The sequence below is a fragment of the Anas platyrhynchos genome, chromosome 2 (genome assembly GCF_047663525.1).
Source record: "Anas platyrhynchos isolate ZD024472 breed Pekin duck chromosome 2, IASCAAS_PekinDuck_T2T, whole genome shotgun sequence".
Classification (NCBI taxonomy): domain Eukaryota; kingdom Metazoa; phylum Chordata; class Aves; order Anseriformes; family Anatidae; genus Anas; species Anas platyrhynchos.
In genome coordinates this window covers 122,793,531-122,810,912 of record NC_092588.1, presented here as the reverse complement: position 1 = coordinate 122,810,912, position 17,382 = coordinate 122,793,531, and the positions used below count along the sequence as shown (strand labels likewise).

The 17,382-nt window shown below is 43.5% G+C and overlaps 1 protein-coding gene and 2 long non-coding RNA genes across 8 annotated transcripts in view; 1 reads left to right on the top strand and 2 right to left on the bottom strand.

The window, feature by feature from the left end:
* The window catches only part of LOC140001590 (uncharacterized), a 46,673-nt gene extending 43,212 nt beyond the window's left edge, over positions 1-3,461 (bottom strand). Inside the window, exon 1 of one of the 2 annotated variants that reach the window (XR_011806953.1) lies at positions 3,154-3,461. This is a non-coding gene — a long non-coding RNA (uncharacterized lncRNA). The remainder of the gene's footprint in view (positions 1-3,153) is intronic. The other variant, XR_011806952.1, reaches the window with a different exon arrangement.
* A 906-nt stretch (positions 3,462-4,367) lies between these two features.
* On the bottom strand, positions 4,368-13,129 carry LOC140001589 (uncharacterized). Its single transcript, XR_011806951.1, has 3 exons — positions 12,101-13,129; positions 5,340-5,466; positions 4,368-4,781 (listed from the first exon to the last, which is right to left on the bottom strand). It is a non-coding gene; the product is annotated as an uncharacterized lncRNA (long non-coding RNA).
* The window catches only part of GALNT15 (polypeptide N-acetylgalactosaminyltransferase 15), a 27,234-nt gene continuing 17,828 nt past the window's right edge, over positions 7,977-17,382 (top strand). Inside the window, exons 1-4 of one of the 5 annotated variants that reach the window (XM_072033507.1) lie at positions 7,977-8,158; positions 9,103-9,645; positions 14,559-14,725; positions 15,446-15,650. In XM_072033507.1, the coding sequence (XP_071889608.1) occupies positions 8,133-8,158; positions 9,103-9,645; positions 14,559-14,725; positions 15,446-15,650 (941 nt within the window). In that variant the 5' untranslated portion in view covers positions 7,977-8,132. Of the gene's footprint in view, positions 8,159-8,372; positions 8,895-8,942; positions 9,646-14,558; positions 14,726-15,445; positions 15,651-17,382 lie in introns of those variants that run through there. The other 4 variants (XR_005264007.2, XM_027451007.3, XM_072033508.1 and 1 more) reach the window with 4 other exon arrangements.

Sequence of the window (17,382 nt, the reverse complement as noted above, 5' to 3'; positions counted from 1 at the left end):
AAGTGCTATAACGTGCACTTTATTAAAGCTGCTATAAAGACTTGTTATTTTTGCTCATATACCTGCTGAGTGATGGTTTCCAGAAATCTAACAGCACCCTCTCCCCACCCCCCCACAAACACACTTTACTTTCTGGCTTGGAGCACTCCTCTTTAAAATCGTAGGCCACTTTTCCAGCTCTTGACGTACAGCTTCTTGTATACTTCAGGGCTATAGATCAGCCTTCCTATAACCCAGACAGCTGTGCTGAACTGCATCTTTACCATAACTTAGAAGTGAAAGAGCATTTTAATAGGTGGAGATGATCCAGGAGCCTGGGTTCAGAGTCAGATGCTGATCTTGACTCTGTCCAGACCATAGGCTGGTGAATTTGGATTCAGATATGGCAATGCCAAATTCTCACTATCTTTGATCCCCACCAGAAGTCTCAAGATAATTTCACCTATGATATCTGCCCCTGCCACGATGACTGTCTTTAAAAAAAGGAAGATTTCTGCAGTGTAAACTCCTGCCTTTGGTATAGAATCTCTCAGTCACTGGGTGAAGTACCAAAACTCACACGAGTTTATTCCTTTGAGGTTTCAAAGGACAGAAATGCTTGCAAAGCGCATCCCAGGTTTTTACTACCTGGTTGCAAGCATGCCACGATACAAGTCTGTGATCACCAGGCTCCTCAAGAACATCAGTCAGTCCAGATAAGCACCTTTAAAAGGGGTATTCCTCTTCTAAAATAGCCTGCTTAGCATTTTTAAGCTCCATTGTATAAATGCCAATAGCATTGCTTCTGAGCAGTACTTAAGGACCTCAAAAAAAGCCTTGTTCAGATTATTAACCGCAAACTTATCTTCTGAATTTTTCCTCCCCCCTATTTAACAGCTCCATCATTTGTTTCAGTTTCCGTGAGCATGAGCCAGCCAACTGGCATCTCAGACTACAGCTGCTAGTCAGCTTCACAAAGTGTCCTGTTTGTACCTAGAGTACCTTTCTCCTAAACAGAAAATACACCAAGACTTCACATGAAGAGGAAAAGAGTTGGTGAAAACCATCAGGATTTTCTTGCACCACATGCAGCTATTAAATAAGGGGAAAAGGCTTATACATCAGCCACAAGCACTGAAAGTGAACTCTAATATTCAGCCATGTATCTCACTTTGAGCATGCCTTGAGCTGCACAACACAGAATCTGATGACCATGACTCCTCCAAGCATTTGACTGTCAATAAGTCAACCTAAGTGATATTTGCACATGTCTTAAAAGAAGATTTAATGTCCACTAACAAAGTGTCTTGCTTGCGATCAAAGCAATAAAAACTGTTCAGGCCTATTCTTTTTGATTCTTGTCTGGCAGTCAAATGACCACAGCCTGGTCATGCCACTACACCTGCCCCTTTCCTAAGCTGCCAAGAAATCAGAATTGTCACCACAAGTTCTCTCTCTAGAACTTCTATTTCTTACAAAGATTTCCAAAACCCCCACTCCTGCCTAAGAGTTTGTTAAAGATAGAAAAAAGTTCATAAAACCACACAGAAAACTCCTCTGAAGTGTAGGCATGAAAGAGGTTTTTTGTTGCTGGCTTTTTTTTGGTAGCAAGTGTCTCTTGCCACTCCATGCATCACTTCCTTCAAAGGCTATACTTGGAAGAGGATGCTCTTTTCCCTCCACCCAGAAGGGTTCCTTTAGAAAGACAAACTTGCATAAGAAATGTGTTAATTTAACACATATCCTAGCTGTCATGCTGCTTCCTTCTATCCTGTTATACTTTTTAATGGCTTGCCAATGTGAAGATACTTTCATTACACAGTAAACAAAGGAACAAAGGGATCTGATGTCCCTCAGCAGATTTAAAAAAAAAAAAATAAGTTGTTAGGTCTTATTTTAAGATAGGAAAAAATAGCTGATCCAAAACAAACCAGGACTCAGTGACTGACACAACATGGAAGTAGATTTGCTTCTGCCAAAGAATTTGCTTTGAATTGTTTTAGCCATTATCAAGCAACTTTCCAAAGCATCAGCATTAACCTCTTTCCAAAAATAAATACATAAATGGGGAGTTTTACAAGTATTAAAATCATGTAGTAAATTCAACTATACAGAAGTCAATTCTAGGCTGGTAGAGTGATGAAGGTAGAAGATCTTTAACCTCTTCTAGTTAAAACAAGACAAGCAAGCACAAAAAGAAAGGAAGCATCTCCAGTAGTTGCTTTACCCTTGTCTTTAGCTCCCTCGTTGAACTGAATAAAACAGGGCAGTAAAATAAGAGCAGGTTGATTCAGGGCTTTATCCAGTTGGTTCTCAAAGACCTCCAAGGACAGAGACAGCAAAACCCCCGGGGCAGCCCCTTCCCATCCTGAAGTCCCCTTATAGCAAAAAGGGTTGTCTTCTTTATATCTACAAACATAATTATTTTATGTTTATATTATTAAATATACAGACTGGAGCTCTATACACATAGAAATGTTTTCCTTCTTTGTCTTTAAATTCAATCCTGCTCTTAAACACAGGCCACACACAGCTCCCACAGATATCAGTGGCAGTGCATGTGCATATCTTTGGGCTAAACCTAGTTTATCTAGAACATCTGAGGCATACAGCCCAGATTCGCTTTTTAATAATACATCGCATTTGAAGTCTATCCACTTGACAGGAATGCTGATGTAAAGAAAAGCACAGGGTTTGTTTCGGATTCTTAAACAAAGATTTCAAGGTCTACACCACTATACAATGCTTTGAGTCTTGTAGACTACCTATCCCATCATGAGCTGCACTTAAATGGAGAAGAAAAAACAAATAAATAAATAGCACCCAGGCCTTTAACACTGAAAGTTCACTGTCACATACACAGCTGAATTGCTTCATAACTTCTGTATTAATTCTTACAAGTATGATGTATTTTAAAACCCCATTTCTAAAAAGAGAACAAAACAAATACAGGCAACAGGCTAGAAAAAAAATATTCTCCATGTTCTGCTTTCTAAATATTTAAATAATACAATTCCTGGCTAGAAGATATGGAGGGAAGTCACAGGCCCAACATGCACACATCCAATATCAATATAACTTACTTCCATTTTCTCTGTATTTTCCTCACTAAGTTTTCCTCCTAGTTTTTATTAAAATTAAACTATGGAAAAACATATTCTACTGTAGCCTTACCTCATACATCCAGCCTACATTTATTCTAGCTCTTCCCTTGCAGCAGCACTCCAAAAGCTGTCCTCTGTGCTCTCCATTTATGCTCACCTGCTGCCCAAGTGCAGTTCATTAAGCTGTACACCTGCAGTGACTTAACTTGGGCTTTGCTCAGCTTTTAACTCAGCCCAGAATCAACAAAAGCATTTGCTCTGCATGCTGTCATTAAATATTGTCTTCTCCTCAGGGTTTTCACACCTATGATACTCTCTGCTAATTTCCCTAACTCATCAAACTCCTAATATTCAGTAGGTAGCTGAGAAACAGCTATTTACTCTACCAATACACACAAATAATAATGATTAAAAAAAAAAAAAAAGATATTTTCCAGCTTATGTGTTGTGGATGACAATTGCACTAAAACAGGTGCAATCAGTTGTGTAACTGCAAGTTATTCAATACTTCAGTGTGTCAGAAGGAGGTGGAAGGACTATTTAAAGCTTTTTCTTTTTCACATAGCCTAAACACCATTTTAACTAAAAATACCTGTTATGGAGACAGCCTCTCCATATGAATATCGTGACTTTTAAATTCTGTCTGCATTTAGAGCTTGTGGGAAGCATTCACTGTGTATGATTTTCCATATACACAGAAAAAAAAATAGAGTAGGTCTGAAATTAGGGCTGCACACCAGGGAAAGAGCATGTAGTGAGGCAAAAGGCTTTTCTCTCTATTCCTGTAATATCTCCCGAATCTCTAGAGTTGCTCTGCTCACGAGTGGCTTCATGGCCTGTTCTGTAGAAATAAAGTACATTTCCTAACCACGGATGAGATGCTTGAGTTTCTCAGGGGGATCTCGTGGTGGAGATTGCCTTATTGTGACCCTGCACCTTTAGGGCTGAAGTTATCCCTGATGTAACTTGACTGACATTGCTAATGTTATGTGAGGGATCCAATTCCCTTACCTCATTTGTTTTACTTTTAAAACCAAGGATGCTGGGCCAGTCACCCCAAAAGAATAAACCACCTTATTTCCATTTATACATGCACCTGTAGAGATACAACAATTTAGAGACAGCTAAAAACCTGCCCCATACCCACTAACGTTGGGTAAGATTTCATGGTCAACACGGGATGATTTTCAAGTGAAGGAATGTTGACATTAACACAGTCCCAACCAGTTTAGAGCTGGACTTAGGTTATCTTGGGTTAACTGGGGGTTGAAGGTATACAGAACCCTCTCCAGCTTAAAGATACATATAAACAGCAGTTGAGTACAACAGGCAGGAGGTTGTGATGGCATTGCCTGCAGTACTTGGGATGTATCATTTCTAGGTGGGCTAATGATGATCAGAAGTCTCAGCCCTCCAGTGACGACCCCTCACATACAGCTGGTAACTGTCTGAGGTAGTGTTAGAGGTGAGCTTTCACTCAGGGAGTACCTGCTATTGATCCATAAAGTTCTGTAAGCTGTTCACAGTGGCTGTGGTGCAGTAAATCCAGAAGCTGTCACTCCGGTGATGGGTTCCCTTAACTTTCCATCAAGGGCTGCTGACCTTCATGTCCACACAACTGCTTTTGTAAGGCAGTGCAGAGGTCAATGGCTTCCATGCTCTGTTTTGCATTGGTCACATGATTTATGAGCAGAAATCCTGTAAAAATGAAATTTCAGCTGCATTTCCTTCACTGACAGGTTGGCAAACATCCTATAAATCACATCACTAGTGCCAAAATCCCTGCCAGTGATCAAAGAGATTTTATCAAGCTTTGGTAACCTCTAAAACCAAGTTCCATAATATCCTGTTCAAATTCATTATTAACTTGCTATTGGAAAATGTCATTGAACTAACAATATTTGTTACAATGCCAAGTACTCAAAGTACCTGCAATACCTGAGAATACGTTAAGATAATCTAAAAATATGTACTTATTATTGTATCCTGGAAAGAACAGGGAAAGTAATTTGATTATAAAACCCCCACAAATCCTGTGCACCAAGTAATCAGTCACATTTTATACACTGACTTTCTTCACATCTGTACAAATAAAGCTATTGTTAAAATGCATGACGAGCTGTGGCACATAATACACGCAGCCATGAAACCACGAGTGCTGTTACTTGTTGAGTCTTTAAATGGAAGGTGGCACATCTGCTTTTGGCATTGGAGCATAAATCAATCCAAGATGTTTATTAAAGAGTAAATAACAACCTGTCCACGTGCTCTTTCTTCCATCCAGCCTTGGTTTTGTCCTTTGTTATTTTCCTGGCAGTTAAACACAGGCTCTGCACATTGGAGGTATGCGTTGTTTCTTCACGTACGGATAACATAACATGTCCTGTAACATTTAACAAGTATGTGATGGGGAACAGTTTAGACAAAATTGCAAGACAGAAATTATGTGGGGAGGAAAGGGTAAGTACAAAGAGCTACACCACAGTGACTGAAAGGCTTTTTACTCTGGATACTCCTAATATGTTTGAAATGAATACCAAGACCTAGATTTGATTTCATGTCCTAGCTCTCATCAATTAGTGACCAAAATTTGAGCAACAGTGAAGGATGGTGAATGTTTCCTTCCTTACCAGTCAGAGGCACAAGCAAGCACTAGAGAATGGAAGAGTTGATAAGACTTGACCTAGTATTTAAGGTTTCTATACCTTCTGCAACAGGGTCTGCCTGAGCAGAACTTGTTAGAAGCCTTTCACCATCTGCATGGGTTGACCAGCAGGACGAACAACATGAGATTGGCACTGGTAAATATTGGCAGTGGTTGATATTGGCACTGGTCAATATTGGTGCTGGAGGCTGGCCCTTTCAGGAGCAGCTGCTGATCTATTTGGCACAGCTTGTAATGCATTTCTCTCTGGCTGCCCCTAGGTCTGCTGCACCAACAGCAGTCTGAGGACAACAACATCTTTCGTGAGCAGTCCATTTTGTGGGCTACCTGTATGAAGCAGCACTTAGAGAGTGAAGGTGAAGAATTTCATTATTGCTAGGCAGGGAGCTGATAAGCAAGTGATGTTGTTCTTCAAGTGCCATTCAGAAACAAGACATAACCTCCCAAACACTAAAAACCTCACGCATTGGAAAGTCAATCTCTCTTCTGTATGCTGGCAGTGGGAAACCACGGGACTCTTCTGGCTCGTTTTTAAGAGTAAGACACTGCTTGACACATGATGGTTTAGGAAGGCTCGTCTTGCAGCGTTAGGGCTGGCTGAGGGAAAGCTTCAATGGAGAAGTCCATGCTGGATGGGGAGTAAGGTCTGCTGGAACAGTGCCATGTGATATTTCATACTTTTATACATATAATTTACTGGACTAATCTCCAAACATCTTTCTGCAATTGTTTGCAGTTGTTCATTTCTTCTTCATTAAAATTGTAAGGATATATTCAAAGGTAAGATTCCATATGCATATATTTCAATGATAACATTGCTGATCAGCTCTGTCCCAAAAGGAGCAAATATTTCCGTAAATTTGTTAATTGTGTTTCATCTGTAGCTGAAATCTAGTTGCACAAGAGACCCAGGTGGATTTGTTCAGCAACACAGAACACGCAAGGACAGAATTTATACAGCAGTTACCACTGCAGGCTAGAATTACCTTGATCAGCGTTGTTAAAGAATCCTGTTTTACTATTTTAGTCAAGGCAAAAAATAAAAAAATAATTAAATTAAATCAAAATACTTGGGTAGATCAAAAAAAGAAGAAAAAAAATACTACTTTCTCCTATTTATTCCACACACAATCTTCCTTCAGTTTCTCCCTTTCTTCCATTTGCCTGGTATTAGTACTCTGTGAAACCACACATTTTGCAAGTCACTGGTGCCAGATTTTGCAGAATATCTCGGACAGGTCTCTTCATTTCCATTTCATTTTGTCTTTCTATGTCTGACATGTATTGTTATTTAAATGAATGCTTTTGAACTCAGATTTTTTTAATGCAAATGTGTGCTGCTTCCCTAATGAATTGAAAACTTCAACACTTTTTTTTTTTCCTAAGGAAAGAAGGATAAAGAGCAATATTCTCAAGATGGAAGGTGGGTTGGGATGTTACTTTTCTGTGAATTTAAGCTAAAAAGGGAAGGTATGCACAATGGTGAAGTATCAAAATGTTGGCTAAATCTTCCATCTACCCAGGATATAGCAGTGTTATATCATTTTAAGAACAGCTGAGGTAGGCAAGGTGCCAAGGCACGGCAGACTGGTCTCACTTGTTCAAGGCATTCTGCATAAGACAGTCAGGGGAGTACACACAAGTGCCAGATGCTACGTGCCTGCAGCAACTGTAAGGTGCTCTCTCCAGTCCCTCCTTTTGAAACCAATTTAGTTGAAAAGTTGGTGTCCCGTCCTTTTTAGCTGTTTGAAAGCTGTTTACCAGGACCCATAGACTGAACTTATAGGAGTAAGCAAAGAGGCTATAGGGAGGTAATGGGCAAGAAGGAAAGAAAGAATGAATGCCTGGCTTCCTTTAAAGTGTACTGCATTCATGTATTCAGGTTTTTCTTTTACCTACAATGTCTAGAAATCTACTTTTTAACAAAAGGTGAATATGGAAGTTCTCCAGTAGCCACATGCCTCCTAGAGCTGGAGGTTGGAGCTTTTTGATCATCAAATGCTACAGGATATGGGGGAAAGAAAAAAAGAAAAACAAATCCCATGTCCCCAGCATCAAAAAGGTTAGTAACACCTGAGTGTCTTCTCTATTTGATCTCTGCCAGACCAAGAGGCATGTGATGCTGAAGCATGTGGACTGTCTCACCCTTTTCCCATTGGACAATCATCCGTCTTGCAGCAAAAAAAATGCCACAGTCAGTGCCCGCTAGCACCCTTGCCAGCAGCATTAGCAAACAGACCTCAGAGACTGAGCTCCCCTTTTACTCACAGAAGTTGTTCTCTCTCAGTGTCAGTAGTCGTTGTTCCAGCCCAGGCTTTCTACATGTTATTCCTGGACTATTGAAAACTGGAAGTGCTGCTCCCCGTGCAACACTGAATTTATGGATGAGGAGACAACTTCAGTCTGCCAGGTGATAATTTGGCATCCTTATGTCAGTGTTAAAATCCCTACAGCTGTAAATATTTATTGCAGATGAAATATACTCATATACTCCAGCTAGCACATTACCATATGAATAAATCTAACACTAAATAAATCATGCGCACTCCATCTTTTATTCAGTTTATGAAATTCTTGCTTCTCACTCTGAGCATTCTTAGCTTAATAAGGTTACTCAGAAGTCGGGTGATTCGTGGTACACCCTGACTTGTTTTATAACACGGCGTTTTGCTTCTTATATTTCTCCTCTGACAGCTTTTGCAAAGTTTTGATTTGATAGGACAAGAACAGTGAGGGCATTAGGACCAAGAGAAAGACGCACACATTGCTCTGTATTATGTCTGGCAAAGTGCTTCCTGACTGAGTGCTGTAGTTATGTGTGAAACAAAGTCAGGGACTGACTAGTTCTCTCATCTGTTGATCACAGCGAACTCGAAGCCTCAGAACGGGGGAAAGCTGTCAGATCTGCTTTCAGAGATAAGGCACATCAGACCAGGCAGCAACGGGAAACTTTGAAGAAGCAGGAAATACTCTGCAAGGAAGCTATAAGAAATGGATTTTCTTTTTACTTAGAATTTAGAAGGGAAAAAAAATCAAAACTTCAGCTACTTTTTTCATCAGCTAAACATGCTCTTTCTTAACTAAGCCGGGACTGAATAATAACAGATCTACTTCATCCCACTGGATCCATGCTGCCTTTTACTACAGTAAGTGCAATATTAATAGGCATTTTTTTCTGTTTTGTCTGTAAATAGAGAGGAGAGCATGAAACGGCATCAGTGAAATGTGAGGGGAACAGAAAATCCTCTTGGCAGATAGTGAAAACCAGTGCTCTGCTGCAACCCGAGGACTGGAATCTGAGCGATATCCAAGTGGTGTTTAACATGACCATCTGTATCATTTTGTCACCAACAGCATGTTCTTGAGGAAGAAATGCAGATATGGATCACGTAAGCTGCAGTTTCTCTTGTTGCTGCTGATGCTGGGCTTTTTGCTGCTGATGGTCACAACGCTGAATCCACCGCCCAGCAACCAGAGCAAGGACGGGACCTTCCAGCCGGTGGAGTTCAACCCCCGGGAAGGCTATCAGATGGGCTTTGCGGAGCCCCAGGAGATGCTGGACACCCAGGAGGAGAGCCAGCAGTACTACCCCTTGGACGGGCTGTCGCCTTTCATCTCCCTGCGGGAGGACGAGCTGATCGCCGCCGTCGTGTCGCCCGCGGGACGAAGGAACCACAGCAAGGCCAGGAAGGGCTATCGTGTGGTGAAGCAGCAGAGCCGGCGGCCGGAGGCAAAGGAGGGGGACCCGGAGTCCCAGCTCGAACCCCTTCCCTTGGAGGACGGGCATGGGGCTGCCGTGGGGCAGCAGCCACTCGGCCTGGAGACCCACGGCTTCAACGAAGCGCTCAGCGAGCGGCTGTCTCTGCGCAGGGAGCTGCCTGAGGTACGACACCCGTTGTAAGTAAAGCAACCTATTTGATCTCGGGGACAACACCCGCACCTTCCCCTGGCGCTGCCCCAAAGCCCCGTGAACCCCTCTCTCCTCCTGTGCGCCCTGTGTCTCCCTCACCAACCTGCCCCCTCGCTTTGGGTGCAGCGGGAGCCGGGAGAGGCTGACGGGGGGCAGAAATGGGGGCGCCGGGGGCAGGGTGTGTGTGGGGGGGGGTTGCGGCTTTATGGGGACGCCAGCTCTGAAAGGGGAGCACGGGCTCCGGGCGATGTTTGCCGTTATAGGGTCCCGTTATCGGGTTCTCGTTATCGGGTTCCCGTTATCGGATCCCCGTTATCGGGTCCCGTCGCCCGGTCCCCGTCCCCTCAGGCGGGGCGGGCGGGCGGCAGCGCCGCCTGCTGGTGGCCGCGGGGGCTGCGGCCGCGGCAGGTGCCGAGGGGAGGGCGCGGGGCAGGGCTCGGGCCGGCCCCGTGAGGAGAGGGCAGGGGCAGCGCCCTGAGGGGGGCCCGCAGCCCCGCAGCCCTCTCTCCGCTTGGGGAAGCCGTCTGGGCACGGGCCTGGGCAAGCTGCTGTAGGTGACCCTGCTTGAGCAGGGGTCTGGGCCAGCCGAGCTGCAACCTCAACCATTTTGTCACTCTGTGAGAAGAAAGACCCGGGAGGGAGGCAGGGCAGGGAGGTGCAGAGCAGGGCGTCTGACAGGGCTCGCCAAACAGCACCGTAACTAGCAGCAGCCAGGCTGCAAGGCCACATCAAAGAAGCTTGGTGTCTGAAGTCCTACGTGTTGCATTTGGAATGCCCTGTGTTGTGTTTGAAGCTCCACATCCTGCATTTGAAGCTCCGTGTGTTGCATTTGAAGCCTCATGCATTGCATTTGAAGCCCCACGTGTTGCGTTTGAAGCCCCGTGTGTTGTGTTTGAAGCCCCACATACTGTGTTTGGAGCCTGGAGACTTGTGAGCCAGTTATTCCTGCAGCCCAGGAGGAGCAGTTCATCCTACTTTAAAAGGGGCTGAGGCGTATCAGTGCTCCCCTGCCCACGGGAGAAGCAATAAGATGCAGGTGGCTATCTTACTTTCTTGCCTTCTGTAACAAAAGCTATTGCAGCCTTCCCCGAGGACACAATGGAAAGATGTGCCAGAAAACATTTTAAGGCACAGAATTTATATAGTCATTTTTCTAGCGGTCATTTTCCCATGTCTAAAACCAGATGGTGGTGCTAAATTAAGAGCACAATCTTAAGGAAAGAGAAATGAAAGGCAGGGGCTGTTTTCTACATTCACTGACTAGATTCAGTGTTAATTTGGATAATTCCATTGAATAATGATATGCTAATATTATTTCGGTAATTTTTCACCATGCTTCACTGGCAGCTCTTTGAACTATGTAATGTTCAAAGGAGGAATGATGACCCTGTTTTACTGCCTGTGATGTAAGCCAAAAAACAGTTTTACTTTGGCAGCTGAAGGGCCATCCAACAAGAGGCGGTTTTAGCTAATATTAATCTCAACTCAGGTTTAAGCCATGGTCTCAGAGCTCTTGGATGAGTTTTCCTGTCTGACTAGTGACAGCCTAAGGACCTATCAACACCACAGCTTATAGAAGCCCAGATTGAAACCACAGATCTGAACATCTGAGGCTTCGCAGTTGTTCAGATCTAAATCCAGATCATAAACCTGCAGCAGAGGTCTACCTCTAAGCCAGTCCTGTCCTTCATGGCACAGCACGCAAACCGCAGTGATATTTGTTGGACATAATTTACTCTGGGGGCCTCGCTCACAGCTGTGCCAGTTCTGTTTCGTACTGATGTAAAAGGAGAGTGAAACAGTAAGGAATCAGAATGGCTCTTAGCCTATTCTGCTTGAATCGTGTTGCTTGTAATAATGTCTATTATTAGTTATCAGAGAGACACTAACCAGTTGGAGAAATTTCAGCAAGTTAGCTGCACAGACTCAGTTTCTCTCATTTCACTTAAAAAGACAAATCCTTCAGGGCAGACACTGTGCCTACCAATTGTGAAGCACTTCTGGATACTGTAAAATAAGGCTGGCCAGGCTTCACACTTACATACTGCCTTTTTACTGTTAAACCAGAGTGCAAGATGTAACGTAAATGCCATAAGATATACTTAGCTGCTGTTCCTCAGAAATTCACATAAAAAGGTCTGTTGTGCTTTGCATTGGAGCACTGAGCAGCACAACTACAGTTTCTTTTTATACGAAGAGTGCAGAGCTCTGATGGAAGTAAACCAGAGCCTGCTAGCTGTGCTTTGCCTTGACAGCCCTGGATCCAACCTCCCCAGCTGGAAAGCGATAGCTCAGACCTCTTTCACCAGACCGCAGCTTCTAACAAAGCCCACATCTCTTTGCATGCCTCTCCAGGTGAATGTTTTATGCTACCTTTCAGAAAGTAGATGCATAAAGCTGCATCTCTCCCAGCAGTCTTACTGATCCTGCAGTAAAACATACCTCGGTGGACAAACCAGGTGCCTGGTTTTGTCCTGTTTCCTTCGAGTAACTATTCTGACACAGCCAGGGTCTCCAGGTGAAAAAGCCTTAGAACTTGTCTTGTTGTGCTACAGAGTTGTTCTCCCACACCAAAATTCATCCTCTAAGGTACTTTCATCCCTCACGGTGCTATCAGTTTGTCCAGCTGCCACTGATACCCTCCTGGGACTGTGGACCTGAAGTAAGCCTGTCAATGTATCTTCTTTGAATTCTGCCTGCAAAAAAAAAAAAAAAAAAAAAAAAAAAAAAAAAAAACACAAAACAAACAGAAAAAAAAAGGTCCATTTTCCTCCCTTGGCCTTGGGCATCAAACCGTATGTATGCAGGAAAATGCAAATGCACAGGTATCTGAAAAGATTTTAAGTTTTGTTACAAAAGCGCAGCTTCCACTGGAGTGCAGCTGGGAGCTGAATCTCAATGAGCTATTTCCCTGCAGGTGAGTGGGAGTCCTCCCTGGCAGAGCCTGTGCTCTGTCAGAATCGCTCTCTCGTTCCTTGCTGCATGTGACAATTCCTTATTTTTCACAAATTGGATTCAATCCCTACATCTTATACCAGTCACAGCCCTGACTTTCTGAAATGTCAATTTCTGACAGACAGCCTGTGGACCTGCTCCAAATTACAGGGAAGGCATTTCTGTGCACCAGTACCCTTGCTCGTTTTTCCGAAGATTAGATACCCACATTGCAAGCCTTTGCCAATCTCCATGGCAACTAGGCACTCGCCACCTAGGCTACATATTCAAGTACAGTTATTTTCAATTATTTTCCAATTAAGATTCCACTACAGCCTGATTTTCTTGCTACAGCCACAATACTAGCAACACAGCGTTGCAGCATGATGGTGGAAAGCACAGGTGGTTATAGCTGTGTTGTGTATTCCTGTCTGGAAGCTGCCTGTTAGTGAAAGGACAGCATCAGACCTTTGCTTTTCTTAATTATCTCCAGATTATTCTGCCTGAAAAGACAGATACTGCCAAGTCATGAGAGCATCCTTCTCTCCATCCTGCTGAAAAATAGACAAAGTCTTCCATGTGTAATAATGAAACAACAGCGTTGTTGATTACAGAAGATTAGTAAAATGAGAACAAAATATATGAGTTACAATGTAAAAATCATCAGGAAAAATGTTTCTCTCCATAAAGAGGATATTAGTGTAAAATATTAAAAGTATTGTCGCCGTTTAAAATTGATATGCCCAGAAGTGTATCTGTAGTATTCATTTATTTGTATTTGTTATTAAATCATTCAGCCCGTGGATGCTATTAAATGATAAGCAGCTTTGTGCCTGGGTGGTGTCTACCATGACAGGGCCTCAGTCCCTGAACTAAAGCACTAAGTAAAATGGCAATAAACACAGCGATTATTAACATGATATCCCTTACATGAGCTTCCGCTGCAGCTGAGCTAGCTGAGCAGCTAATTGTTTAATGAGCACTGTAAATCTAGATGATGATTTGCTTGGTGATACAAGAACGCTGAAACAACAACGGGCCAGATTCGTGTGATGGGTTTTCATGAACTGACACCCAGGACAAAACTGGATCAGCCAAAATCACATACCACCAGCTCGTTCACTCTGTGTCACGTTGGTGTTTGTTGTTTTGATGTGATGGGTGCAATCCTGGCAGCAGGGGAGGCTGGGGAGCCGTGGGCCCCTGCTGGGGCTCTGCAGCCTCTCCAGCAATGCCACACAGAGCCCCTTGCGGCCAGGTTTCTTGCTGTAGACTGTAGCAGTACCTGGCTTGTAAAGGAAAGAGCAGAAAAAGGCATAGGGATAATCCACCCACCTGGGAGCCTCTTTCACCAGCGACCCATTTTGGTCAGAAAGAGCAAGGCGCACAGGCTCTATAGTCTGCATATAGGATTTACTTTCTGAAGTGTATCTGTATTTGTTTCCATTACCTACGTAAGGGTACACTTCTTTTGTGTACCGGGATGAGATGCTGGCTTCATTCGCTATGCTCCTGGTCAGGCAGGCCACACAGACACTTATCCGTTGTGCAGATGAGCTGTTTTACTTGTTAGCCTCCAAGGTACTGAATTTCAACTTGCTCTTTTCTCTGTTATAGGAGAAATATGGAAGGGGTGTAGGGGGAGGCTGACTGATCTGCTTTATCCCCCTCTCTGCTTTGCTTTAGTTGTCTTCAGTTTCTCTTTCCTTGCCTCAGCCAGAACAGAAGAACCCCAGAATACAGCAAAACATTCCTATATTTGTATTTCAATTATTATAATGTCATTCTCGTATTTTTATCTTGTGGTCCAGTCTTGGAACACTTTAGTATTTCCTTTTCTTCCTGAGCTGAGACCTTCAATTTCTTTCCATCCCCGAAGTCCAAGGTATAGCTTGTAACTGGTCTGAGGAAGAAGCAGCCAGGTGTACCAGTGTTTCTAGTGTCTCCCTCATGTGATCCCATGCAGGTGCCTGCAGCAAGAATATGACTCCAGCCTGCCTACTGCTAGTGTCATCATCTGTTTCCATGACGAAGCCTGGTCGACCTTGCTGAGAACGGTGCACAGCATTATGGACACAGCCCCCAAGGCCTCCCTCAAGGATATCATCCTAGTAGACGACCTGAGCCAGCAAGGTAGCCCACACTTCTCTGCACGAGAGCTCTGCTTTCCAAAGCTGCAGGGAGGAAACTGTCCTCCTCCGAGAACTGCATGAAGAGAGGAGAAGGCAAATGAGATCCGCAAGAGAGCTAAGTGTAGCCATGAGCTGACTGCCAGGTTTTGCTCTTCCATGCCCTGAATCCAGCTTAGCCTTTCAACTTTGAAATAGTTTGGTTTTTTTTTTTCCTTTTTTTTTTTTTTTTTCCCTATCACTTCCAATCACTCTCAGCTTTCTTACTTTAAAATAAGTTCACAGTATGCAAATCTTCCCACTGGACCAGATCTGCCGTAATAATTTCCAGACGTGGACTTTGGCTGAAGCATGGAGTGGAAAACTCCACATTGCTGAAGTAATCCCAAGTGCTTTGGGAAGCCAAACACCTGTAGTATCTCACTCTGATCTGTGCCTTTTATGAGATGATGAGAGTATCCACCTTTTGGTGAAAACAGGAGAGGAGGATATTAAGTTTCCCAGAGGAATAGCTTCACACCTAGTGAATCTCAATTTCCATTAGTCTTTACTTCTCTTTGACATTACGCTGCTGTGAGAGTATTTGGAACACGGCCTGCTTGGCCATATATAAAAAAAATGCCCCCAAAACATTTTACCAGCAAACATTTGACATCTCCTACTATCTGTTGTTTGCCTGTAAGAGCTTGAATCAAAGCTAAAATGACCTTTCTGTTTATGACAGGGCCCCTGAAGTCAGCTCTGAGTGAATACATCTCAAAGCTGGACGGTGTGAAACTGATCCGGAGCAACAAGAGGCTTGGAGTCATCCGAGGTCGGATGCTGGGAGCTGCCCGGGCAACTGGGGACGTGCTCGTCTTCATGGATTCACACTGCGAGTGTCAGAAGGGCTGGCTGGAGCCCCTACTGGCCCGGCTGTCCAGCAACCGGTAAATACAGAACCTCGGGATCCGTAGGAGCACGGAATGGTCCGGGTTGGAGGGGACCCTTACACATTGTCTTGTCCAACACCATTGTCCTCGTGACTTCTCAGCTCTCTGCATTTTCTAATTTCTGCTGAAAGAGATGTACTTGGAAACACTTAGATTTTTTTTCCGTCCTTGCTTGGTTACCTTCTTCCTGCGGGTCACATTGCTTTTATTTTCTACTTTCACACCACGTACGTCACCGTGATATGTGGGAAGCAGGAGAGGCAACGCAGCTATGACCCTCATTTTACACCCAGAGTCACTAAACTGTCAGAGTTTGCATCTAGCCATTGTTAGAGCTATGAGAAGGCTTCCTGGTGGTCTGAATTAAAAGGGCTGCAGTCTCAAGACGTTTGCAAATTGAGAAATGTCCACCAGAGAAACTACTGCAGCACTCCATTATTATCTTTGCTTTTCAGTTGTCTCAGTCATGAAGCCAAGGATAAAATGGGACAGTTTCCTTAAAATACTCTGTCCTCCTGAGCCTGCTTGGTTACATACCAATGTCACCTGCACCATCTCTGTTCCACAGAAAAACAGGACTTTAAGGGCAGCCTAGACAGCTCTAGCTGATCTCATATATTTTCAGACACCAAACTCACAGGAAAAGGTACAGATTCGTATTTTCTGAGTGTTTCAGGTTTAGGTAGGTACTTGGGCCTCCTCTCTAATGTACAGCTGAGCTCATCTGTGTAGTACCCAAGTCCATCAAAGAGATTAAATCACTGAAAATGGTTCTAGAATTACATGGAAGTAAATCCTTTATTAAAGGGACTTTTCTGAAAGAAACGTTTGTACATTAACTTGTCTATCATTACCCATAAGCCACTTGAGAAAAAATGAATAATTGCTTGAGGGGGTAAAAGAAAAATACATCTTTAAAAGTCTTACCAGACCACTAAATAGTAGTAATAAAGACCTTCAAAGGCTGTTCCCAGGCACTGGAACAAACTGCTTTTATGGCTGATTATGTTTGCCCATAAGAGAATTAATTTGAGCTTTTAGAAACGATTACGTCATTCATATGAAAACATGAAAAATACTACAAGCTAGTGGAATGCAGCCCTAGGATGTCATGACTCTTCTCTTCTAAAAGATTCTCATTGGAAAAGCAGATTCTTTTTTGTCTGCGGATGGCTTATTAAAAATATGCAGATTCTTCTGCCTTGAGCTCTAGCCAACTGTTGATGTTTGTGCAAAACTCCTGTTGTATCAGTCAGTCAGTCCTTTAGGTTCTGCTGCTGAAATCAAAAAGAGATGCAAAAAGCCTTAAAGGAGAACTATAAATTATTACTTCAGGAGAATTGCAATGGCGTGAGAGCAGTTGGGACCCAGAGGTCTCCAAGTGTAGGGATTCACTGTCAAAAATTCTCCCTGCCAAGGGGATGCCAAACCACCGAGCCTACCAGAGCTCTGAGATCTCTGTAACACCTTCACCAGGGGATGAGGAAGAAGGATTCTTTTTCCCTGCAAGGCCCATACGTTCATTCATCCTTCTATGAGGATAGAATTTAACACTGAATTAGCTAATGGCTAATTGGACTAATGGAGAAAAGGTGGAAGGGCATTTGGATAATAGTATGGGCTAAATCATCCCTTCCTGCTTGCTGTACCAGGCACTGTGTCTGCTGCTGGAAGTTCTGCCACCCTAGTGCGGGGAACCTGTCCCATTCTCCAGTGCACAAAGAGGAAT